General features: G+C 32.9%; 1 protein-coding gene across 1 annotated transcript; it reads right to left on the reverse strand.

Moving 5' to 3' along the window:
* Positions 1-1,630: 1,630 nt before the first annotated feature.
* On the reverse strand, positions 1,631-27,603 carry SLC6A14 (solute carrier family 6 member 14). Its single transcript, XM_049767576.1, has 14 exons — positions 27,556-27,603; positions 26,545-26,710; positions 23,516-23,647; positions 19,915-20,076; positions 19,069-19,204; positions 16,884-17,016; positions 14,117-14,257; positions 10,036-10,264; positions 7,799-7,924; positions 6,346-6,464; positions 4,748-4,847; positions 4,429-4,538; positions 2,739-2,906; positions 1,631-1,777 (listed from the first exon to the last, which is right to left on the reverse strand). The coding sequence occupies exons 1-14, from the start codon at positions 27,601-27,603 to the stop codon at positions 1,631-1,633; spliced, it is 1,917 nt and encodes a 638-aa protein (XP_049623533.1).
* Between the last annotated feature and the right edge of the window lie 206 nt (positions 27,604-27,809).

Raw genomic sequence — 27,809 nt, forward strand, 5'->3', positions numbered from 1 at the left:
AAAAATTAAACATTTATTAATTTCCTTTACTCATTTTAATTGTATGTTGCTAATACATATGTATTATATATGTATTCTGGAAGAGAAATGAAAGTGGTAGAAAGCAAAGCAGTTCAGAAAAAATTTAAATAAAATTAGAGTTGCCATATTCTCATCAAAATAAGAAGCTTTCTTTACTGGTTTACAAAAACGTAAAAGTCCTCAGCTTAATGTTAAAGCAGAATTCGATGGAACTCTTGCCATTATGCTGAACAGTTGTTTTTACTACCATTGAACTGTATAGTAATCATAGTTAACACCCTAAGCCAGTTTTTTTTCTCATTTTTAGTGTTTTCTTTTCTTGGTCACCTCTCTGTTTTCTTCATTTTTCACTTCCCTTTGTGTTTTAGTCTCCTGTCTTATCCTTCCATTTACGTGGCCTCACCCATTATTTGTCCTGCATATGGTCATGAGAAAATTACTTCCAATGTCTCCCAGTGAAAAAAATATAGACCTCAAATAGTATCAGTGGTAGAATATACATAATTTAATAAATATTTCTAAGCTCTTATCAGTCCTAATAGTGTATATTATGTATATACATATGTATGCTTTGGGGTCACATCCAGAGGCGCTTAGTAGTTACTACTGGCTTTGCACTCAGAAATCATTCCTGGCAGGCTTGAGGCACCTTATGGGGCACCTGGGATCAAACCCGAGTTTGTCCCAGGTCAGCCGTGTGAAAGGCAAAAGCCCTACTGCAGTGCAAAATGTGTTATCATTTCAGCCCCAGTCATAATATATATTATATATATATTAAATATGATTTAATAAAATTCAATATTGCTGAAAACTAACTTTTGTTGAAGTGAAGTAACAGAATTATATAAATATTGTATGCTAACAAATATAAGCAAATAATATTTTATACTTTACAATAGAAAATACTATTTTCTAAAATCCAGTTCAAAATTAAAAACTTTAATGTGTTAGATAAATATTTTATAGTGTTTACAAAATTTTACTGTGACACTGGGACTTTTATTTTGCTATTTTTAAATAAAGAGCAAAACCAATAAGTTCACATAGAATAACTGAGTCAGACTTATATGAATTCTTCAAATATACTTGAATCATATTGCTGGTTATTTCTTATACACAATGCACTTTGGTAATACATATTTACACTTACAACTAACTGCAGCTTTTTGTTTCTGACACCTTCATTTTAATATATTGATTTATTTTACATAGATTTATGGAAAATAAATATTGTATACTAACAAATATAAGCAAATAATATTTTATACTTTACAATAGAAAATAATACTATTTTCTAAAAATCAGTCCAAAATTAAAAACTTTAATGTGTTAGATAAATATTGTATAGTGTTTACAAAATTTTACTGAGACAGTGGGACTTTTATGTGCCTGTATGTGTTATACAGAATCTAAATAGTACTATAATAAACACATTATTAAATGCTAGTAGATTCACATTTTATATTGCATTCCTCTTGTAAATGGTGGAAAAGGTGATATTACAATGTACCCAGTATATACATTTGAACTAAAGCAACACACAAATAAATAAAGTCTTCCACTTAAAATAATCACATTACACAACCATCATATGTTTACAAGTTACAACTCATTCTGGTATTCTGTTTCCACTAACTGTAGGTATTTCATGATCAATTTCCTTCTTAGGATCTACCATGTCTTTATATCTCTCCCCACGATGTCTTTCCAAGTATGGACCCCAGTTAGGAGCTGGTCTGCAGCAGCTTAAAAAACGCTGTAAAAGGAGAAACTTGTTTTAAGAACTTACATGTCATGGCAGTTCAATATGCAAATATCTAGCTATTTTTTTTTTTCATTTTAAAGTGTTAAGTTCCTTCCTAATCAAAATTAAATAAGAACAGTGCAAAAGTAAAAGTATATATCTGAATTCTCAAAACACAGACTACATCATAAAGATACTCATATTTATCTATGAATTAGAATTAACTACAAAAGCAAAATAACTATTTTGTATGCAATTGATTTCAAAAGAAAGTCTGAACCCATTTGCAAAACAGCTTCTCTTTAAGTACTTGCAATGAATATTCAAATCTTTCTGTCCTGGTCTTAGCATTAGGATATCATTGAGATTATATACCAATATATGATGGAGACATGTAAACAACCAAATAAATAAAGCTACAGGGTCACACCATGGATCTGAATCCATTTTTGGATGAAATTAGAAATTTATTTAAGTAGGTCTTTATAGAGTAGTTCTCCTAGAGAAATTACAACTCTACTATCCTTAGGCCTTTAGAGAAATGGATGGCTTGGGATTTTATTGGGTTCAAGATACTCTACTATTATATATCTTCTTTAAACTCAGTATTAATGCAAGCATTATTAGCAAATGAGTTTTCAATTTTGAAGATTATAAATAAATGGTCATTAGTTTTGTTCCTTTTTCAGAAACAAATCAGTGTCAACACATATAATATGCTTCTCATCTGTTAGCCTGGAAATAAAGCAACAAGACAAGACTTCTTGGTGAAGTCTAGTAGAAGGAGCCATAAATGTAAATGGAGCATAACACAATGCTATGCTTATAGTAATAGATGATTATAACAACTTTTGAAATGGTATAAAAGAGAATGACCAACTTTATGCTGAATTATCAGTAAATTATAAATTAATCCTCCTTTTTATCATATATGCTCTGTCAAAAAGATGTCATATTAATAAAATGTGCTTACCTGAAAAATATTTCCTTCGGCTTGAATAATTTTTACAATGGCTAAAATTGGAATCCAGATAATGCAGAAAATAATCATACACCAGCCTAGAGCAACTCCCCAATTTGGATATGGGATTTCGCCATATTTGGGCCTTTCAAATTTCACCAGGGACCAGATAAAAATTGCCTATGAAAGTATAACAGAAAAAGACAATGTTAAAGATTATTTTTGATTTATTAAATAATGACAAGAAATTTTGATTCCATTTCATATAAATAATTTATCTGAAGAAATTAAATAAAAGTACATGTAATTACAATCATATAAGTAAGTAGTAAAAAGCTAAGATACCAAATGCACCAATTTATAATAAAATTTGCATTTCAGCTTTGAATAAATTATTTCCCAACTAACAACCTAGATATATTTATAAAAATACAAATACTTGTCCACTATGTATTTCAATTAAATAATTATACAGTTTATCAAATTAAAAGTAATATACTTAAAATTTCATGATTGCATATTTTCATTTATAATAGCATTGCTATACTCAATGCATAAGATAGCCAAAATGTCAATTAATTCAATATGAATATAAAGCACACTTTAGTGGACATGCTTTCCTCCTTACTTGTTTATGCTTATTTATGTTTATGATTATTCTTTTTCTAAATGTTTAAATAGAGTTAAATTTTGACTTTATTAACATAACCATTAGTCTCTATGGCACAGATAACTTTGTTTTAACTATTTTAAATGTTACAGATATGACTTTGCACAATGAAAAATATGAACTAAAATTTATTAAGTCTTTAAAAGAAAACTTCCACCCCCCTTTTTCTAATTTCAAATTTTGTAATTTTATATTATTTTATGTGTATCTTCTAGATAGGGGCTTCCACCTTTTTCATAGAAATTTGGGACATGAATTACTTTTTTTGCTCTCATATTTCTGCATCTTTCTACAAATTGAGAAAAGAAAACTAAAGTAGATGGGGCCCAGGAGCCAAGTGTTTCAGGTGCGTTGGTGGGGGGAAAAGGTCAGAAATAAATACCCAAGCCAGAATCAACAATAGAATCAAGACATCCAAACTATAACAATCTAAACTTAAAATGGACCCGTTACACTGGTAGGCCAGGGGCTAAGGGTGGAGGTATGGAATGCATGCCAGAAATTTTGGTGAAGGGAGGTCAACACTGGTGGTGGGAATGGCCCTAATTCACTGTCACTATATACCTGAAATACAATGATTAAAGACTTGTAATTCACAATGGTCTGAATAAAAAAGAGTATTTAATCAATTTGGACTGAGCTTCTTAAAGGCAGAATCATGTCCTGTGTGCCTTCATGTTTCCTATTTCTGTGAAAAAAGTTAGGGATGGTATAGAATAATCTGGGGGGAGGATAAGAAAAAGAAGCAATTATGCTATTGACAATCAAGCCTATCTAATTGTAAGTCTGTGGGAGCCTGCTCATTTTGTCAAACCTAATTGCTTTAAGCTGTGGTATCAAAAATTACTGTAAATCCACTTTAATGTAGGCAAAACAGTTGTTGATCAAAGAACAAAAGTTAAAAAAATCATGTACTTATGTTATCATGTTGCTTTATTACCTCCAAAGTAAATTATCCTAATTTATTTCTAAGTTTTAATTAGAAATATTAAAATATATATTATATCAAATTCACTTTATATTGATACTTACAATCAAAAGAACAGGTGTAATGACAAACCAACAAGCTCTCCACCAAAGCCAGAAAATCCACCGTTTTGCTCCAATCATCATTTCTATATCTTCAATGAATCTGTTCCCTCCTATATAAAACAGAGAAGACATGTGATCCTTATGGATATTTTCCTTGATTACTCATAACATCAAATTAAGTTTCTATGTGTAAAACTTTTCATGTACCAGAGAAATAATATATATTTCATTTTGTTCATTTTGCTAGTATATTTACTTGCATAAAAATTAAAATCATTAATTTGGAAATGGAATATAAATAATACTAGTGAGTATTTACCATAAATCCAGATGATCCCAATTATTTCCAGTATAGCTGCAATTAAAATACCCCATCCAGCACAGAAGTGATCTATCAGATTAACCCAGTAAATTCCAGCCTATGAAAAAATATATCAATTGATTATACTTTAATTTTTTTACAACTGATGTGTCCAAATTAATGTACAAATTAAATGTATTAATGTGATATAAACATGTGCTCTTTTAAACCATCTCTGCCAAAACTGTTAAACATTTTATTCTAAAAATTAGTTAAATTATTTCATTCAAAATTCCTGTTCTCTCTTTTTTAATATCTTTATTTAAGCACTTTGATTACAAACATGATTGTAGTTGGGTTTTAGTCATAATAAACACCCCCTTCACCAGTGCCTGTGTTCTCTCTTATCTTTTATCTCTCTCTCTCTGCCTTTTCCTCTCTGGAGAAGCCCCTGTTATGTCAGACACCTCTCTATTCCTCTCTCTCTCTCTGTCTGTCTGTCTGTCTGTCTGTCTCTGCCTCTGCCTCTGTCTCTCTGTCTCTCTGTCTCTCTGTCTCTGTCTCTGTCTCTGTCTCTGTCTCTGTCTCTCTCTCTCTCTCTCTCTCTCTCTCTCTCTCTCTCCCCTGCATCTCAATTTCTTTTAATAAAAGTTACTGCCTGGAGCCTGGAGATGGTCTTATGCCAAATCATTTTAGGGGTGAGGTTTCCCTGTTTTTAACCCAAAGGTTTCTGTTTCTCCTTTCAATTTTTCCCATATTTTGCTTTGGCTATGCTAACAACTGCCACACACATATCTTTCTGTTCTTCTAGTCCATTTACTACTTGAAAAAAAAAGAGTGTGTTAATGCTTCTGCTATTGTATTAACGACTTTATTGGTGATACAATAATTGTCACGAATATAATTGCTAAAGAGCTCTCCTTTTCTTTTTCCAACTCTTTTTTTTATTTTAGATCTCCTATTTTCTTTATATTTTTGATAATTTTGCTTCCTGTCATCCTGAAACAAATGTGTTGTGATCAGTTATGTCAAGTATGATACATTTTCTTTTAATAAAATTATTAATTTTGGACCACACCCGTTTGATGCTCAGGGGCTACTCCTGGCTAAGCACTCAGAAATTGCCCCTGGCTTGGGGGACCATATGGGATGCCGGGGGATCAAACCGCAGTCCTTCCTTGGCTAGCGCTTGCAAGGCAGACACCTTAATTCTAGCGCCACCTCAATGGCCCCATCTTTTAATAAAATTATTTAAATAAAAAAGTTACTGCAGTGTTGAAGTGGTAGTACAGTGGGCAGAATTCTGCCTTGTATGCTAATGAGCTGTTTTAGATATATCCCTGAGTTCAGAGATAAGAGTAAGCTGCGAATGGCCTTAAAACCAAAACAACCCCATTATTTTGCTTCACTAACATTTTTAAAGTGTTGCATTATAATATTATATAAGAAATGAGAAGACAAATATGACTATAAATATCTCAGAAAGATGCAGCTATATTTTGCCCCATATTGTTTTACTGAAAAAATCAGAATTTGAAAGAAATGGCATTCTCTTAGGCTTTGGTTTCCACATTTCTATTACAAAGGATAGACAAATAATATTTAATAGTATATACCTGAGTCACACAGACGAGGCCAAGAAGAAACAGAACCAAGCAGCAACCCAAAGTAATAGGAACCCTCATTTTCTTCATTAATGTGGGGAATAAATCTTGAATCGTTGTTGTAATGGTTTCTTCAGAAAGAAAAAATAGTATTTTATATATCAACTCATTTACGGTAAATATAATCCCAAAATCGAGTTTTGTTATTCAAATCCATGGGTCTTTTCTCTTGGAAGTCTCCACTTATTGTTTTGGATAAAAATGGATACTGATTTATATCTTGTTTTCAATATTTCAGGTGGTGAGTAAATGAAAAGTTTTATTTATCTCAGGGCTATGACTTAAAAGAGTTGTACAACAAAATAGAGACAAACATATCCACATGACACCAAACACCAGCAAGAGAGACTCTGGAGCACAGAGGACAGGTGTAGGCTCTGGGCAATGATTGGGGTAACCTTGCTTCACCCCAATATGAAATATGGTGAATAAAATAACAGATATTAAGTATGGTTAATAAGATGACAGTACAGTTCAATTTCCATACCCTATATTTTTCCCAAACCCTTCCAGGAGTCCTACTTTAGTGCAGAGCCAGAAATAAGTTCTGAGTACAGCAAGGAGAGGGAAGTGGAGGGAAATGGAGATGAAGGGAGGAGAGAGGAGAGTGAGGGGAGATTAGGAGAGGGGAGTTGAACAGAAGAAAGGGGAGGGAGGGAAGAAGTGACTGTTAACTAAGTGAATAGATATAGAAAGGTATTCTCATTTTAGGATATAATATTTTCTGAGAAAAGATTTTGTATAGCTAAACTTTAATATAAATAGTAAATTGTTTTCCATTGAGGAGCATGCATTTTATGTAATATTGTGCTAAACGTTTCAGAATTCCTAGGTTTAAAATAGGGAAAATCTCTATACATAGATTTTGGTGCTTCTAAAAATATCTAAAGCAAACAAATACAAAATATTGTTCAGTCTTTTGATTATCTAGTATCATTAGTGTTTAGCAATTTTCTATAGCTATACTTTATTTTTTGGTTTATGGCCACCCAGCTATGCTAAGGGCTTACTCCTGGCTCTGTGCTCAGGAATAACTTGTGGCAGGATTTGGGGTGTCAGGGATATAACCCAAGTAAAATGAAGTAAAGTAAGTACTGTAACCTTCTGTGCATCTCTCTGGCCTCTATATTCAAAATTTAAAGAACCTGAAAATCACACTGAATAGAAGTTAGATGAACAATGAGCTAAGAAATAATTTTAAAAATTATAACGTTTTATAGGGGCCACAGAATGCCGTGTTTTACTCTGGCAGTTTTAGCAGATGAAAGGGAAAATCAAACTCAGGGTCTTGCACATATTAGGCATGTATCCTATAATTATCCATGGCCACAAGAAATGACTATTTCTAAGTAGAGACATGCATAAAACATAAGGGTGATAAGATAACATGGGAATGATTACTTACCAATTGAGGCAAACTGAGAGTCAAGACCCAAAGTCAAAAGCATGAAGAAAAATAATATGGACCAAAATGGCCCACCTGGGAGTTGGGATAAAGCTTCTGGGTAAGCAATAAATGCCAAATCAAAACCTATGAAAAAAAATGTTATTTTGGTTTAAATTAGATACCATGAAAATGTATGTTTGTGTGTATTTAAAAACTAGATACTAGAAAATATCACTTTAAATCTGGCACCCAATCTATCCTATATATTTGTTAGCATTGCTTTACTTTTTTTACACTTAATTTTGTTTATGTTTTTGTATGGTTTTTGGTTTGGGCTCACACCTCATTATTCTCAGGGTTTATCCTGGCTCTGAACTCAAGAATTACTCCCTGTGGTGTTCGGGGATCAGATAGTATTCAATACTCGAATCTATATTGGCCTCACGCAAGGCTAGTACATTATGTTTTGTAATATTGCTCTGGCTCCTGACGTTTTTTGTTTTATGATGCAATAAAGTTTGCAACAGGAAGTAAGCTAATGAAATACATTTACATATTTTTTTGTAAACTGTAGACTGTTTAGACAAGAAATCAACTATTTTAATGATTTTAAAAGTAATTTCATATTACGATTAATGAAGAACTGTTGTCTTAAACTTCAGAAATGTAGGTTAACTTAGCCAAGAAATTTCAGAATTTAAGAAAGTTCAAAAGGAGGGGCTGGAGAGATGGTGCAAATAGTAAGGCATCTGTCTTGCCTCCACTAGCCTAGGACAGACCGCGGTTCAATCCCCCGACATCCCATATGGTCCCCCAAGCCAGGAGCAATTTCTGAGCGCATAGCCAGTAGTAATCCCTGAGCATCACTGGGTGTGGCCCAAAAAACAAAGAAAAAGTTCAAAAGTGGACGATACTGGGGCAAACAGTCGCATGAACATTCAGTGGAAATAAAAAATGATCAGACCTAAATACCAAACCTAAAGTCAATGACAAAAGAATCAAGATAATCTAGAACACGCCTTACCTAAAGGGTATCTAGCAGTCCATGGGGCAAAGGGGGGATTTATGGGTGCATGCTGGGAACTATGGCAGAGGGAGTTGGTGGGAATGGACCTAATTCACTGTCACTATGCACCTAAAATTCAAATTCAACTGTGAAAGACTTGTAATTCACATTTGGTTTCAATAAAAATTATTAAAAAATAAAGAACATAAAAGTATTGCTAAAATAAAAGTAATTTAAACTATGTCATTTTTAATCTTGAAATGTTCATTCATGTTTTCCCATAATCATTATAAGTAGCCCCAATTTAGTTTATGAATACTTGCACATTTGTGTATGTAATGAACTTCTAATTATACAAACCATTTTTGAATTATTTACTATTAAATATGTTATTTCATTTTTTTAAGTTTTAAGTGGTAGTCTGTTTAAAAATTAAGTTTCTGCAAACTTCTAGAGTACTGAGATGGGAGAATTAAATATAATGAACTTCTAACCTATGCTCAATGACTTTATAATTATTTTACCTTCTGTGGTACATAACATTTGCATCAGTCCTCTACGCTGCAAATGATTATGTGTAATTTCTATCCTTTTCTATTCTTAGCATTGTATTTTCATTCATCAGTTTCACCATTTAATTCCTAAGCATAGATTACAATTAACAGGGAATTCCTATTTAAAGAACTCTAGAATTATTTCCTACAATCTTTAATCAAATATGTCTTTAACATTATAGAAATTTCGTAAATTAGTTTTATTTTAAAAGGTGGGCAGATCCATGGAGAGCCAAATGAGTTTTGCCTATATTATAGTGATGAATATATAAATGCATATATATACAGTAATTGTACATACACAAATTTTCTATATATGTGTATGCATATATTCATATATAGGTGTATATTAGCTCTCTCTATAATGCTTATTTACACACATGATTTAAATGAAGAAAATTCATAAAAATATTTAGCAAAGTTCTTGATATTTGCAATTATGCAATCAGTACTTTATATTAAGGATTAAATGAAATTTAGATAAAATGCCTTCCTAAACAAGTTTCAATCAATATAGTCTTATTTTCATAGATTAACTAAGAATCAATACGTTATTAAAATAAATAAATCCATTTAAGTGAGAAAGAAAAAGCAATAGCCTAAGCTCAGATTTAAGTAAATAGCACTGAAAGATATGCTTTTTTAAATGAGTTCCAATAAATCAAAATTATAATCATATTATTGAAATGACATACCTGATTTTACAACTTGAGAGACTTCCTGTCCAGATATGTGAGCCATGTGTCCCAGTATAGAAAAGATAGCAAATCCAGCAAAAACACTAGTGAGGCAGTTTGTTAAACAAACTACTATGGCATCTGAGTAGCAGTTGTTATTAAACTTATTGTAAGATGACAGAGCAACTAAGCCACCCCAAGCCACTGATAGGGAGTAAAATATTTGAGTAGCAGCATCTTTCCAAACCTATAAATAAAAATATTTTGGATACGTATCAGTTTTATATGCATAAAAACTTCATATTTACAAATTTAAAATATAAACAATTTTAAAATGAATGCCAAATAATCATTAATAAGTTTAACAAATAAAACATTACCAGTTGTTTAAGCCTGCAGTTTCCCTTCAACCCTCTAGTGGTAAATCCTTTGCTGACCTTTGCATGTGTTGTTTCCTTGAAATGATTTAGTTTACACAACATCACTAAATGAACCTTAATACTAATATATTTAGCTCTGCATATTTTGGAAAGTTTGGAAAAAAGCAACAATAATGAATGTAGCCTTTCTAATTTAAAATTTGCTTGTGTTAAAATTTCAAATCACCTGAAATTATTACTGTCAAGATTAAATTCCCAGTTTAATATACCATTTCTGAAAACATGAAATTTCCCATTCATTTTTCTAAGTGATATATCAGTAAAAATATGTTATTAATACTATTGATGGGATAGCTCATACTTTACTCATCTACCTGCATGGCCACCAATATCACATGTTTATAAATCTATAGTTTTCTAGGAATATTTGGGTCACACTCAGCAGTTCTCAGGGCTTACTACTGGCTCTGTACTCAGGGAACATACCTTGTTGTATCAGAGGACCATATGGGGTGTGGACTCAAACTTGGGTTGGTCATTTTGAGGTAATTTGAGGTCAATTTGAGGCAATTACTTTGAGACACATTTTCAAATTCATGAGACTATACCTCTGCAATCCGCATTATTAATACTATGGCATATATTATTGTTTAAGAACTCATAAAGAAAATCTTACTACTTCACTTTTCTTTGGACTTTTAAAATTATATTTAATTAAAATTAAATAAAAAGGAACCATTTTCAAGTTCTGTGGAAAATTATATTGGAATCTTATTCTTTCTATTTATAAATTTAGTGACAATAGAAACATTATTAACTAGGCTAGTATTATAAAACGTATTAAGAATGATATACCGAAGCAAATCTAAACCAACCAGTTTTCTCATTCTCTGTTTTGATTGGAGCTTGTATTGCTAATTGCATGTGGGTAGGGCAAGTCATAGGAATATTTCATCTAATCTCACTACTTATCCTCCCTATACTTCTTCTAAAGAATAATAATAATAATAATAATTTAACTTAGAAACTACTTTAGGCATATACACTTTAACAAATAAAAGCTGATAAACATATTATCCCAGGGCCAAAAACACAATTTCAAAGATTTCATTATAATCTAACAAAAATAAATGTTTTAATCCATCTTAAAAGAAAACAGGTCAGTGGAATCCAGGCCAATGAAATATAGTAATGGAATAGTATAGCTCTGTAGTCAATAAAAGGAAGCCTACATATAAAACCTTAACTCTTATTTCGATCTACCTAATATCACAAAACCTTACTTTATATATAAAATATAAAAAGGACTATAGTTTTAATCATAAAAGGTATTCCATTTCATGTAATAAGGCATAACATTTCTAGGAATACATTATATATTGTTTCATATTATATAAATAGTAAGTGAATAGTGTGATAACTATAACACATAAGATATAGGCTTTTATATAACACAAGTGTTTATACATAAAACACAATAACGTGTTTTCTATATGTAACTGTAAGTACATATACATCATAACATATATATTATTTTGTTTTTCAATGATTTTAAGTAGTGTATGTATCATTCTACTAATATTTGATCATTGTAACTGTATATTATATTTCATATTTTAATTTTTGTCATTATGAGCAATCATGTTATAATGATAACAACATTAACATATTTTCTTACATCTTGAAATGTGTACTTCCATAACAGTATGGGGAATTTTGTCCACATTTCTCCCTAAGATATTTACTTCCTTACATTGGAAATTTTCCCTATACTGGACAAGCACACACAGAGTTGCTGCTTGATATGTACTTTCTTTTTCTATTTTGAAAAAAGTTTCTGTTTTTCTTTTGAGAATATATCTTTATCTCTCCCTTTATTTTCACAACGAAAATCTTACTTAAAAAATAAAAAACCACGGGGATGGAGCCGTATCGTAAACAGTAGGGCATTTCCCTTGCATGGGGCTAACCTAAGACACACTGCGGTTCGATCACCGGGTCCCATATAGTTCCCCAAGCTGGGCACAATTTCTGAGAGCATGGCCAGGAGTAATTCCTGAGCATCACCAGGTGTGGCCCATAAAGCAAATAAAATAAAATACGACCAACATTAATGTGTCATGAGAATTAAATGAGATAACATGTTCATGGTAGCTCTTATTATGTTACTATTATGGACAAAAATATTAAAATTATGCTATCACCTTTTATAAAAAAGTCATTGATATAGAAAGATATGCAATATATTTTCAGTTTTAATAGAAATAAAACTGCTCAAGAAATAAAATGAATATCCTAAGTCTTCAAAATGCAGGTAATGATGTTATATTAATTTTGCTTTATAGTAGCATGAAACCAGTCAGAAGAAAAGTAGAGAGACTGGTTGATCAAGTCATCAGTAAACCGTGGTTCTGTCCTTGTCATCGATAAGTACAAGGTGATTTTAAATATTATATTCTCATTCCTAATGCAATTTACATATTAAGAAAAAAGCAATGGCCATATGTTTTGTGTCTTAGCTGCTTTTACTAGATAACATTATGTATGCATATATGTGTCAGGAGAAGTAAATTGAATATTTGGTTATATGATAGTGCAATCCATGATGTGGACCCAAGACTTAAAAATAAAAGTGAAAAATGGCAAGCTATGTCTACAAAACTATATATTTATTTATTTATGAATTCAGGGATTGGAAAGAAGGTACAGCAGGCAAGAAATTTGCTTTACACACTTACAGTGGACCCTGTTTTATTCTGTCACCCAATGAGGTACCCAATCTTTGCCAGAAGTTATCCTTGAGTGTACAGCCAGGTATGGGGGAAAAAACGCACACCGTTTCTCTAAGAAATTAGAGTATCTCAATTCAAGTTACACAAACTGATTGTATAAATTAAATTAATAATTTTGGTCTCAATCTGACCTCTAATAATGGCTGAATTAGTAACGACCCAGATAACTATAACTTTTTATGTTTTTATATTTTCCTATGAATTTAAATAAAATTTAGATATTCAAACAAAAGAAAAATATGAGACTGAAGCTACAATACAGCAGGTAGGACTGCTTGCATTCACAGGAACAACTTGGATTCTATCTCCAGTTTCTGAGCACAGACGGCCCAGGAATAATCCTGAGCTTGCCCCCATATTACCCCTCCCTCCAAAAAAAGAACCTGGAAACATATTCATTTGCCATCTACACATAATCCAATGCTTATACATTGTAACAAAAAACCTAAGAAATAAAGTCAGCTGCCAGTAAACAAAAAATTGAAATGAGAAAAAATTTTTGTTGGGGGGAAGGAGTTACAAAGATTAAATTCCCTTTCTCACAAGATATTTATTTAAATTTAGTTCTAATATTTTTATTCTGAAAATACTGATACAAATTTAGCACAGTTAATAAGATTTCCAAGCCTATATTGTTCTAATTCCACATCACCAATCCATAGTTCATGTCTAAAACTAACTTTCCCCCTCTTTAGAAAACTTATTTTATCTAGTTTAATGTCATTGGGTATATTTCCAAAACTAAGATATAATCACATTTTAAAAAATAAACCAGAAAACCTGTAGGACAGAAACCTTAATAACTATGCCCATGTGTTCTTTGCAAGCTACTCTATTGTAATACCTTTGAGGCAAACAAATATTTTCAGTGTTTGCTTGTAAACTTTATCTCATATTTTATAATTTGAAATCCAAATTCAATCTTACCTCAGCTTCTTTAAGCTTCGTAAAATTTGACTGTGCTCCAATATAGTATGAAATGCCTTTTGAGGCCCCTTCTAGAGTCGCACCTCTTATTAACAGAATGAGAAGGACAACATAGGGGAAGATAGCTGTAAAATATACCACCTACCAAGAAAAACAACTAATAGTTAATATATACTTACTAGATCATAAATCTACACAAATAGAGTTATTAAGCAGTTGATATTAGAATCTCATGCTTTTTGATAATACTGATCCCAATTTCAAAGTTGGCATAATTTTTAATTTCTGCACTACTGATTTATTTTCAAAACATATGTTTTCCATATTGATATTGTAAATACATTATATACTAGCACTTATAAAGTGGAAAATAGAGGATACTTTATCTAAATATAATCTTACAAATGTTTAAGGGGAATGAGTATTTCGTTTTAGTAAATAAATTAACTGAGATGGAAAGGAAAACTATTTAAAAGTATATGTGTATAATATGTACATATATATCATATGTATATACTCAGTTGCCAAGGATAAAAAAAAATCTCTTGGGGCTGGGCGGTGGCGCTAGAGGTAAGGTGCCTGCCTTGCCTGTGCTAGCCTTGGATGGACAGCGGTTCGATCCCCCGGTGTCCCATATGGTCCCCCAAGCCAGGAGCGACTTCTGAGCGCATAGCCAGGAGTAACCCCTGAGCGCCACCGGGTGTGACCCAAAAACCAAAAACCAAAAAGAAAAAAAAATCTCTTAATCTATATGTCCCATTACTGATTCGCAAAACCTGAAAAAACAGTATGGTGGTTTCTCAGCAAATTCAAAATCAAGCTGCTCTATGACCCAGAAATTCACTTTTGAACATTCAGAGCAGAAAACATTCATTCAAAAGAATGTGTGCACACAAAAATTCATTGCAATACTCAGTACAACTGTTAATAATTGAAATCAACGTAGAGGTCCAGTAACAGAAAACTGTTGTTATACAATGGAATACTACATAGCGGAATGTGATACAATTATGCAATTTCCTGCAGCGTGGGTGGAACTAGAAGATTAAATTTTAAATGGTAAATGAAGTAAGCCAGCAAAAGAAAAATAAATGCATAACGGTATCACTTATATGGGGTATATAGAATAACTGCAGGAGGGAATGCAATATTTTAAATGGAGGTTGTCTAGACCAATCTTGGCCCCAAATTATAGTAAGGAGAAGAAAAGGAAGAGTTGAGGAGGAAACTGTTGTATGTGAAATAATAGGGGCACAGGAGTTAGGAGAAAAATTTGGATGTTGGTTGAAGGAAATTTCAACTGTTGAAAGGCGGTGTACATTATATGACAAATTCAATCATAAACAACTTTGCAACCACGGTGTTTAAAAAATTAATTATAAAGGAATGATCAAATTAAATATCCAAACAAAGAGCCAACAACACTGAAATCAGGAGCCCCAAAACATTAACAGCCAAACTGAAAAGATGCCTGTTATGATAGACTTGGGGAGGAGAGGTGGGCAGGAGAGGTATGATATGGACTCTGAGAACATTGGTGGAAGGAGGTTAACACTGGTGTTTTGATTTTATGTCTAAAAATCAACTATGAATAACAAAAATCATAGTGTTTCGAAACTGATTGTGGTGCAAAATATCTGCCACTGTTATCCTAAAAGTAGCCAGAAATCTTTTATCAGTACATATGTAAGTATACTATTGTATCTCCAGGTCAAGATGTGAAAATTGCCTTTAAGAGGCTAAACTTATTAATGTGGATGATTATTTGATCCACAGATGGCATATGTTTGGTAATATACCAAAGCGATGATTCTAAACATTTAATCCAGAGATTGTTTAAAATTAATTGCCTGGGTAAATCATATTTAATAGATTTTTAATATTAAATGTCAAAAGGAACTCTTCACAGTGCTTTTAATCTCTATAACAGGATATCATATTACAACTCAATATTAACTAAATGAGCTAAATACTGTCCTAGACCTATAAGAAAGGATAATTGGTGAGTGTACTTCAGTCTTCCATGTTTAAGTAAATTTCAATCTGCGAGTGACAAATCAACAAAATTAAATTTTTTGTGTATAGTATAATTTTTCATATGCTTCTCTGAAACTATGATGCCCTTTAAATAAAACAAAAAGATGGTAAAGTATAATTTTTATCCATAAGAGGACTGAAAAGAAGAGAGGGGTTTTACAGTCAATTTTGGTTTGATTATTGTTTATACTCTCTCCAAGTATGGAAATCCTGACACTATTATCCTATATACAATGCTTACATACAATGATTGCCTATGATTTATGTATGTATGTGTTTGACTTTCTAAATCATTTTAATGTATAATTTTAAAATGCACATTTATATAGTTGAAAGTAAAATTAGAAACGTGCTCTCAAGCGATCTAGAAGGGTCCAATTTTAGAGTCAACACATTATTTTTTTTTAATAATAACAGTTATGGGGCCGGTGACATAGCATGGAGGTAAGGCATTTGCCTTCCATGCAGAAGGACAATGGTTCGAATTCTGGTATCCCATATGGTCCCCCATGCCTGAACATAGAGCCAGGACTAACCCCTGAGCGCTGCCAGGTGTGACCCCAAAAAATAAAATAATAGCAGTTATATATATTTTTAAAATAAGGTGAATACTTAGGAAGTTGTTATATATTTGAATGCTCCCATTACAAAAATGAAACATGCATTTGATAACACTGCACTACAGTGAAATTATAAAACTGTTACAATACTACTGTGTTTTCCAAATTACCTTGCCAGAAGACTTGATTCCTTTGAATAATGCTGCACCAACAATAAGCCATGCCAGAAGAAGACATAGTGCCAAATACCACACAATTACTCCTGTCTCATCCATTCCGCTGGACCTTTGGAGAGCCACTTTACTGAAAATGCATAATGCACACAAAATTACTTATCTTCATAGGCTGAGTTTTTGCAATATATTTTATCCTGAGGGGGGCTTCATTAGTATTTTATTAATACAGCAATGTCCTGTGAGATTTTGATGGATATATGGAGAGAACAGAAAATGTAATGGAAAATACTAGATCCAAAATAATAGAATTAACTGCAGCCATGCCAAAGTTCCAAACATTAGAAAAATGGATCTACTGATTCCTCTAGCTATGATTTCACCCTGGTATTGCAGAACTTCTATATGTCGAGCAATTAAACTTACTGTTACATTTTTATTTTTATTTATTTACAGTATTTATTTCGAGATAAAACAAAAGATAAAACGTTTTAAATGAATAAAATAAACCCTTTTTTGAAGTCATTTTTTATATTGAATCACCATGGCATTTCATAGTTACAAAGATGTTCATGATTGAGTTGTAAACATACAATGCCCAAAACCCTTCAACACTGCACTGATGTCCCCAGGATCTCTCCAACCCTCACTATTTTCAGTAAGTATGAAAAATAATTTTCTTGTTTTTTTTCTTTCCCTTTCTTTTCCCTTTTAGATACTGTCATTTGGAATAATGTTACTGAAGGAGTATCGTGCTTATAATATTATCTCCTTCCAGCACCCAGTTCCTGTTCAGAGTGATCCTTTCTTAGAAACATTGTGAAAATGGTCTCTTCTCTGCCAACTACACTCCCCTGATCTTTGTGACAAGCTTCCTGGTTCTCTGGGCCCTCATAAAATAGATTATTTCCATTAGAGAAAGGTATGGGTCTAGGGTTTTAACTCTTAACTTTTTGTCTGTGGACATTTCAAATTCCAAAATTTAAAAGTCTCACAGAGTATCAACAATTACTTAAAAATGCCAATTCTAGAAGCAGTCAAGAGTTAAAGGTTTATACAGTAAGGAAAGTAAAGAAAGATAATTTACAATTAATCATGGAATATAAAGCCACCATCTAGTGACAATTTTTTGCCTTCAATAGAAATTTTCTCACAAAGTTCATCATCCAATCGCATATCATTTGAGAATAAACTATTATTAAAAGCATAGTATCTGTGACTATCATAGCTACCTAGATTATTACTAATATATCAAATAAATCATTATTAACAATGCAGTGTCCATTTACTAATTTATAAGCAATAACTAATAGCTAAATAAAATATTCTGGTTACTACTACTCCCAAAGAATGGATAAGCATTCAAGTCCAATGAAATATGATTTACTTTGATTCCTATATTTCTATTTATGATTAAAGAGAATTATTACTAATGTGTTACTATTACTTACATTTATTTAATCTGATTAAAAATTAGTCATCTAGTAGCCAAAGCAATGGTAGATTGGGCTAAGTGTTTGACTTGTATGTGGTCAACCTGTATTCAACACCTGACACTACATTTTGAGACCACCATGTGTGATAACTAAGCAAAGAGCCAGAAGGTGTATATACCACTGGGGTGACACAAAAGCAAAACAACAGAAAGAACTACAGTATTTGCTGGTGTATAAGACCACTGGGCATATAAGACGACCCGCTAATTTTGCAGTTAAAACATAGGTTTAGGCCTATATTCGCTGTATCAGACAGAATGTTCTTGTGCTGCATGTGCTGCATGTGTTCCTATACTCATGTACCACACTGATCCAATCACAACAAGCAAAGGTTCAAAGGTTCTACTGTAATAGACTTTCTCTCTGACTCTGGCCAATCTGAGCAGGGTTTTGACAGTGTAGATTCGGTCCAGAACATTTTCTAATTTGCATGCCTAAAAACCCTGCTTGTATTGGCTGAGTTAGAGAGGTGGTCCGAGCAGCCTTGCAGATATTGGTGCAGGATCGAGTTGGAAAATTCGTTTTGTGGCAATATTCAAACAATTTTCGTTCAGCAGAATATTGAAACAGTTTTCAGGATATACTTGGCATAAAAGACGACCCCCGAATTTCGGTTGACGTGGGTTTTTTTGTTTCAAAAGTCGTCTTAAACGCCGGAAAATACGGCAATTTTCTAGTGTACTTACTTCCAATATTGTTCACTGGGAAGTTGTCCTGGCTGATAAACTTCACTTCCATTGATACAAGTAAAATTGTTTAAGTCAATCCAGGTTTTATTCATCAGGTATATCCCTGAATTTATGCTCACATTACAGGCTGTCACTAAATGTCATACAAAAGAATAAATACAAAGACACTGAGTTTTGCATAAGTACTTTCTTAGAACAAAATTCAATGGCAACTTAATAATAATTATTAAAATGTTGGAAAAAGATCAAATAGAAATCGTAATAATCTCTACTCCTAAGCTTGGGTGAGTTTGTTTATTCTACCCTATCAATACATGACTATATTATAACAACAACAAAGAATAACTACAATTTCAATTTGTGATTCACCAATGTGAAAATTGTTTAGTGCATGAATATTTAACTAATAGAGGTAATAACTATAATGCCTAATAAATTCTTCATCTTTACCCTTTGGAATATAAAATAAATTCCAGTGGCCATTAGTCTATGATGTTAGTTCTACATGACCCCAAAGACTAGCAACATATATAGTTGCTAATATAACATATATGGGTAGTACTCATTGTCGTATCAAACACATTAACATATTATAAATAGCACTTTTTTTAATCATTCACCCATTCTCTAATTTTTTTCCTTTCCACAACTTAGGCTTTCAACGGTTTAGTTTTTCTGGATGCTCTCTGAAATAAGCATATTGCATTAGACAGACTATTTCAACTAAATCTGCACCAAATTAGGTAGAATATTCTTAATCATCATAAGTTGGAATGTAAAACAACGGCGTGACTATGATATTTTATAAATGATGTTATGTAGTAATAAGTAAATGAATTTTACCTATAGGAGATCTGCTACAGTATTCATCTGCCCAATAAGAGCAATTTTTCCATGGTAATTCACTTCTAAAAGAAGCAAACATGTAGTAAAGGCTATAGGCAATTATGACATTGTAATATATTGTCACAAAAACGGATATCAGTACCATTGTAATTCCCACACCTGAAAAAGAAAGTAGGAAAATTAGAGGCAAACAAGTGGATTTTATGCAGTCATCTTATAAAAATATGCATTTAATTTCCACCAAAAATTTTAAATGAGAGTACTATTTCAAATAACTATCTCTTATTTTAAAAAAATATATATGTGTTTGTGTTAGCGAAGATGTGGTAAAAAAAGGATCTCTTAACCCCTGCTGGATGGTCCAAACTCTATGAAAAGTATGAAGTATTCTCAGTAAACTTATAATTAAATTGCCAAATTATCTAACAATCCTTTTTTTGGGTATCTATCCCCAGGCCAGAAAAAACACTTATCCAAAATGATGTATGCATATAGCTATTCATTGCAGCACTGAGTACAATAGCTGAGAGTTTGAATCAACTTAAATGCCTAACAACAAATGAGTGAATCATGAAGACTTGGTACATATTTTGTATGCATATATATATATATATACATACAAACACAATGAAACATTTTTTAAGAAATAATGCAACAATGCAATCTGCTGTAACACAGATGGAACTGGAGATAGAACATTAAATGTCATAAGCCAGAAGAAGGATAAATACAAGATGGTATCACTTATATGTGGTATTTAGAATAACTGTAATGAGAATTGCAATGGTTTAAACTAAAAATAGATTAAAAAGGAAAAAAGGGGCTGGAGAGGTGACCTAGGATGGACCACGCTTTGATCCCCTACTTGGCATCCCATATGGTTCCTCAAGCCAGGAGCGATTTCTGAGTGCAGAGCCAGGAGTAACCCCTGAATGTCACTGAGTGTGCTTCCCCCATCCCCCCACAAAAAGGAAAAAATATTTTATTGGGATGGAGCAATAGTACCGTAAGTAGGGCACTTGTTTTGCACATCACAGACCCAAACCATATATGGTCACCAAACCATGTAAAGAGTGATCACCTAAGTACAAAGCCAGGAATAAGCCCTGAGCACCACAGGATGTGGATGGCAAATCAAACCAAAACAAACAACAAAAAAATACAACTTCATTGAGGTAACACTGGTTTTCAATATTGTATATGTTTTACAGATGATATTTCATATATTTTAATCATATTACTGTAGCCATCGTGGGACAGTGATACAAATAAGTAGTTTTGTCCTAAGGATTTAAATAATTTTTTGTTAAACTCTGGTGCCACAAAAAATAACACTTTTTGATCATTGACTTTATGGCATATTTCTTTAGTTTATTTTAAAATGCTTCTCTATGATAAAGAAAAATATGTAGCAAACCATCAAGTACACATAAGGAAAAGCCCTTGTCTATTTCTTCTTATACTTTTAATTTCATTTTACTTTTAAAATGTAATTATTTTATTTCTTATGTTTTAGCTAGTCACGATGGCATTAACACTTATGGTATCAATATAAAAACACCATCAAATGTCCTCTAATCTCTACCTTTGTCCCTCTATTACCTCCAGTCTGGTGATTGTCCACTATTTGCTAATGGGCTATGCATTACAGTGCCAATGGTTTGTCCTATCCTCTTGTTTTATCTCGGTACTTCCTACCAATGAGTGGTATCCTTGATTACTCTTTCTCTCTCTCACTTAAAATGACAGTAATAATTTTCAATGCTCTGTAGTCTATTGACTAACTGAAATACTTACATTTTCACTTATGAACCAATATTTTTAGAAATAGCAGATAAAAGTCTCTGAATTAATGTCATGAGAGAATAGTGATAGTATTTCTACAAGTAAAACTAAAAGAAGTTCAGTACTTAATAATAGTCAAAATATAAGTGGCTTCTTTAATTCAATGATTTCAAAATAAAATTTTTCTTTTTTTTTTCTTTCTTTCTTTTTTTTTTTTTTTTGGTTTTTGGGTCACACCCGGCGGTGGTCAGGGGTTACTCCTGGCTGTCTGCTCAGAAATAGCTCCTGGCAGGCACGGGGGACCATATGGGACACCGGGATTCGAACCAACCACCTTTGGTCCTGGATTGGCAGCTTGCAAAGCAAACACCGCTGTGCTATCTCTCCGGGCACCAAAATAAAATTTTTCATATTAGCTATTACCCATATGCTTAAATCCTAGCATTCAGGTTGTATCATTAGTATTTAACTTAAATTTTAATTTGATATTTCATTTTTATAAATTATCATAACACAAATATTTCCATATTTTCTAGCAAATATATAAATCATGGTAGTTACATCTATTTTAAGAAATAAAGCACATTATAACAAAAAGTCTTGAGTTGACAATTTCTACATAGAAATTTAAGAACTTATACTATTTTTTGGCTCTATCGTTTTCTTTTCTTTTCTTTTCTTTTTTTTTTTTTTTTTTTTTTTTGGAGGGGGCCACACCCGGCAGTGCTCAGGGGTTACTCCTGACTGTCTGCTCAGAAATAGCTCCCGGCAGGCACGGGGGAGCATTTGGACACTGGGATTCAAACCAACCACCTTAGGACCTGGGTTGGCTGCTTGCAAGGCAAACACCTCTGTGCTATCTCTCCGGCCCCGGCTCTATCATTTTCTAACCAAGTAGAAAAATCAGAAGAATTATGAAGAAATGTAAAATTTAAGAAATTACAATTTCTAATTAAAGGTATTTGAGAAATTATTAGTTTATCTATTAGTAGTGTGACAGTGATGACTATTAAATTAAAATAAAAATAAGACAGAGGGTGTAGAATTAACAATGAATTATGGAATTTTCACTGTATGTAGACCCCAGGAAAGATAAAGTCCAACTTTTTATGGATACCAAAATCCATAATTGTTATGCTGCATTGAGACTTTTACAAATTGTTTCCAAGGGCCAGAGTGATAGTGCAATGGGTAAGGCACTTGCCTTGCATGCAGCTACCTTTCGTAGATTTTCTGCAACTCCAAGCCTGCCTGGATTGACCTCTGGAGGCAGAGTATGGAGCACTGCTGAATGTAGCACAAACACTCACACATACCAAAATGATATCTAATCTTCAGACTGAAGGGTTGTTTGATGTTTAGTAACAAAGCATAAACATTCTGTACAAGTATCCACCTATTCTATTAAAAGTATCCAAGAGAAAATGGTGACCTGCTCTTCAACTTTTCTGAATGAGGCTTTGTAAAAGATCTGCAGGAATCGAAAGGCAAATACTGCACATGAAGTAGAAAAAAGTCAGAACCATGAACTAATGCATAGTCTGGTGCCAAGAAAAATTGAAATGTGAACATAAAAACTAGTGATACCTTTACAATCATCTCTAATATCCTGCCTAACCCCTCCCGTTTGCTGCTCAATATGTACAGAAATAAAGATGAATATTCGATTTTATGACATATGGTAACAGGTATGCAGAAAATATGTGTATGCTTCTCTTTGCCTTTAAGAGCCTCACATTAAAAGAAAGCTTTTAAAAAGGAGTTCTATGCAAAATTAAGTAAAAGTACAATAGAGTAATGGGAAATTACAAACCTTGAAAGAGTGGTAGAACCTTCCAAACTGAAACTGGACCTAAACTAGCAAATTGTCCCAGTGAACATTCCATGAAGAACAAAGGTAAACCAGCCAGTGCCAGCATAATAGCATACGGTATCAAGAAGGCACCTACAAATGTGAAAATAACCGATCACAATTACATTCCAAAGTCTGAACTGAACATGAGAGCTATAGTCACATTTTGAAAGCAATCTGACACAGTGTTCTCAGAATACCGGTTTGGAGCCCCAAGTGTAGATTCTCTAAATCTGGATTCCTCATCTGGAACTGCTACTATTAACTAATGAAATTATTAAAAAGAAATAAATAGCCTATAAAAGGTAATCAAAGGACTTGCATGATCAGAGGGTTAAGAGGCAGATAGACCTAAGTTTCTATTCTTGGCTTAACTGCTTCCTAGTTATGTGACCTGGGGCAATTTATCTAACATCTGAACCTTGATTTCTCATAGGTCTAGTAACAATATCAACATATCATTTTGTGGTTTAAAAGGCTCAATGACAATGTCTATGTGGAAAGACGTGGTGAGATAACAGACATTAATATATATACAAATTAAGTTTACCTTCTTTTTTTCTTTAAAATCAATAATCCATTATTTGAGTCAGGGAGAAAATGCTTAATGTGATTTAGATGTAAGATACTACATTTAAATTCATTATTCTCCAAATAGGCATAATAATTTTTACTCAGTGTTCATAGAAATTTTATTATTTTTATTAGTGCAATCTCAACTTCTGAGTTTTGTTCTTCTATATTTAGATTATCCAGTGCCCTTTTAAAGTATTTCATATTTTTTCTGCCTACTTTTGTGGCATCATGTTGCTCACTAGAACTTTTGCCAGATTGCAGGTAAAAGTAAGAACAAAATATTAAATTTACTGATCAAGTATTCTAGGTTTAATACATTTTAATATGACTATCCTGGGTGATGGAGTGATAGCATGGCAGTAGGCCTTGTATGCTGCTGGCCTGGGATAGACCTGGGTTCAATCCCCAGCATCCCATATGTCCCCTGAGCCTCCTAGGATCAATTTCTGAGCACAGAGCCAGGAGTAACCCCTCAGCAATACCAGGTGTGCACCCCCCAATAAAAAGTAAAAAAGAAAATCTGGGAATCAACAGGTTAAAAGAATAATTTTTCTCCATGTATTTTTCACATTGTAAAATAATAACAACATAATAGGAATTACATTTTTCCAACCCTTAAACATACTCTCCTAAACAGAATAAAACAATAAATCAATTGTCTTTTTAAGATCTCTGCTCAGTAGAACATAGAGATGAATATGTTTTTACTGATGCTGCAATTTACATACCATCATTAAAATGACTAAGGGAAGTTAAAATCCCATCAATAATAAGTATGAAGAAAAATAATACAAGGCATTCATGTTCAAATACCACAGTATGCAAACCTTTATTATCCCAATGCAAATGGATTGCATGAAGAAGGGATTGTTTGCTTTAATGTTCACTTGTTATATTATCATAAATAATACGACCTATAAAATGGTCATACAGTAAAGCAATCATACCTCAGTACTGCTTACTTAGGTCTTGAAATAGTGTGACAGTTCGTTATAAACTTGAAAAGATTATACAAACAAAATGATTCCATATTTTGGCAATTTTTTTCCAACATGACCATATTTTAGATATGATCTGTTAACAGATCTGACAAATTAGAATTTCATGTTTATTCTCAACCAGTAGGTAAAACATAAACATGAGAGAGAAACTTAAGCCTTATATAAGAAAATTGAGGGTGTCTAGGACCTTAACTTAGAAAAAAATATGAAAGAAATTGTAGCTATAATAAATGATGCTAAATTGGTTGGGCTATATTTGAAAGCTAAGCATATTTAATGTAGTTCCTTGAAATTCATGGAAACTACTAGATTTGTCTTTGATATGAAGTCACAACCAAATTTTTACTTTGAAAATGAACACAAGGCTGGCAAGGAGCATTTCCTTCCCTACTATGAGTTTTACAAGTGTAGATTCTAGAAAGATTGTAACTTCTGACTCCTCTTCTAGCTAAAACTCATAGCAAATTCATGGCTCTGGATAGTGGAACTTAAGCTATCACCATCCAAAGTGTCTGATGATCAGAAATCTTTTATTAGTCTTTGATAGTAATATGAATTTTTAATGTAATCAATAAGAAAAGTAATTGAAACATTACCACACAAAATCTTAATATGTAAAGGAAAATAATTATATTGGCACAGTTTCACTGGTACTTGGTTATGAAACAGAAGGATAAGTCATCTCTACATTTCTAATAAAACCTGTAATTATAAGTAAATAAAATGTGGTGTAAGTGAAAAGTTGTTTCGACATTATTAGAGCATTGGGCAATTCATTCTGTTTATCTTTGTATGTCACCTAGAGCTTTTGTTTCTTTATTTTAATTGAGTCTTCCTTAATTACCTATAAGTTATGAACAGTATTATTTTGTAGAAATTAAACACCTGGCCTTGAAGTAATCTCTGTATTTCAGAAGATTTCTACATGGTTGATCCAATTTTGAACACATGTAACTATTTCAGCTTAAAATATGAAACCTTTAATTACTTTATAATAAACACTTTGTCCACTTACATTTCCAAAATAGAATCCCTTTACCCATGTAAATAACAATTTATTTGAACTTTAGAAATTCGTCTTCCATTTGTTTAGATCAGCCCTAAATTAAGCAAAACTCAAGATCAAACTGAAGAGATTATCATACTTATGCACATAAATTAAAGAGTAAATCATATTTGGAGGTTGCATATAACCACAAGTTAGAAACTCAGAAGTGTTTAAAACAACAACTTTAATGAGCTTATAGTTCAGGCTTTTTTAAAGCTACTTCCCTAACGGGGACTAACAACTCATAGCCTCATGATAAATGTTCACTATTGGTTTCCTCATATTCCTACACACATGCAGTTATCATTCAAACTCTATTTCCCCAAATTTTTCATAGACCCATTTAAAACTATAGGGAAACATACCTCCACCATTGTTGTAGGTCAAATATGGGAATCTCCAGACATTTCCCAGTCCCACAGCATATCCAACCATGGAGAGAAGATAATCTGACTTTTTAGACCAATTTCCACGCTCCTGATTTTCATCATTTTCACCAACATGAAAATTCTCTGATGAAGCTGTTACTTTCTGAAGAATGAAAAACAAATTCACAGCTTGTCTTTCTCATATTAAATATAGAATGATAGAGAAAAATACACATAGAGAAAGAGAGAGAGACCCAATGAGAGAGACAGAAAGAGAGGATACCTTGTAAAAATTATTTAACAATAAGGCTCTCAAAACTGGGGAAATTTCTGCTCATGGTTCTTTGACTTGACATATGCCCCTTGAAAAAAACTCTTCAGAATGATATTCTTATTACAGGTGGATAATAACATTTCAAGCCCAAATGTCTTAAAGATGAGTTAAATAAAGTCAATGGGATAGAAATTGCAGGACATTTCAGAGAAGGATCACAAGTAGCTTCTCTCTCTTTTTTTAATAGGACCACTTTTCCTATAAGTGGAAAGGTTTGGATATTATAACTTGATGAATAAAATCAGTGATTTTTATAAAACTTCAGAAGAATTCTAGAGAAGTTCTCCTGTCCCACCAGGTGGAGCAACTCTCTCCACTTTCAAGGACAGGGATTTTCTCTTAAGCTGTTAGCTGCTCTGGGTCTGGAGGATTCTTTGAATAAGAATTTGTGCTTTGTCCTTTTAGCATATGGAAACAAGCAGCATATTGAGAAGGGCAAAGAGAAAATTACTTAAGCACATACATGTAAAGGATGAGGCCACCCTAGTGGCCCTTAAGCAGACTAAGTATTTCTTAGGATCTTTTGCAATTCCTCTATGGGACATCTCAGGTAAATTCGATGGCATTTGAGCAGAAATCTGGAGAACTCAGAAAATCAAAAGGGAAGACTTGCCTACCCCCTCAGTGCTCCTTTTCCAGGCCCTCCACACAACCCACAGCTGCCAAACCCCTACCTCCTTCCCTCTGCACTTGAAGAAGCTGGGACACTTCAACTTGTCCATGGTTCGCTCACTCCCTCCGCTTGTTTTCTCTGCGTGTTCGCTCCGCCTTGTCTTGCAGTCTGGCTGAACTTGACTGGTAGCAGGTGCACCCTCCCCCGGTCCTACCTGGCAGAGTGAGCCACCTTGCCTAGGGCTGGTACCATTTATGAAGGAAAGCTCTCTCCTCCCCCTCCCAGCCGCTCTCTCGTGTCAAATACCGGAAAGGA

This window comes from Suncus etruscus, chromosome X (assembly GCF_024139225.1).
Source record: "Suncus etruscus isolate mSunEtr1 chromosome X, mSunEtr1.pri.cur, whole genome shotgun sequence".
NCBI lineage: Eukaryota > Metazoa > Chordata > Mammalia > Eulipotyphla > Soricidae > Suncus > Suncus etruscus.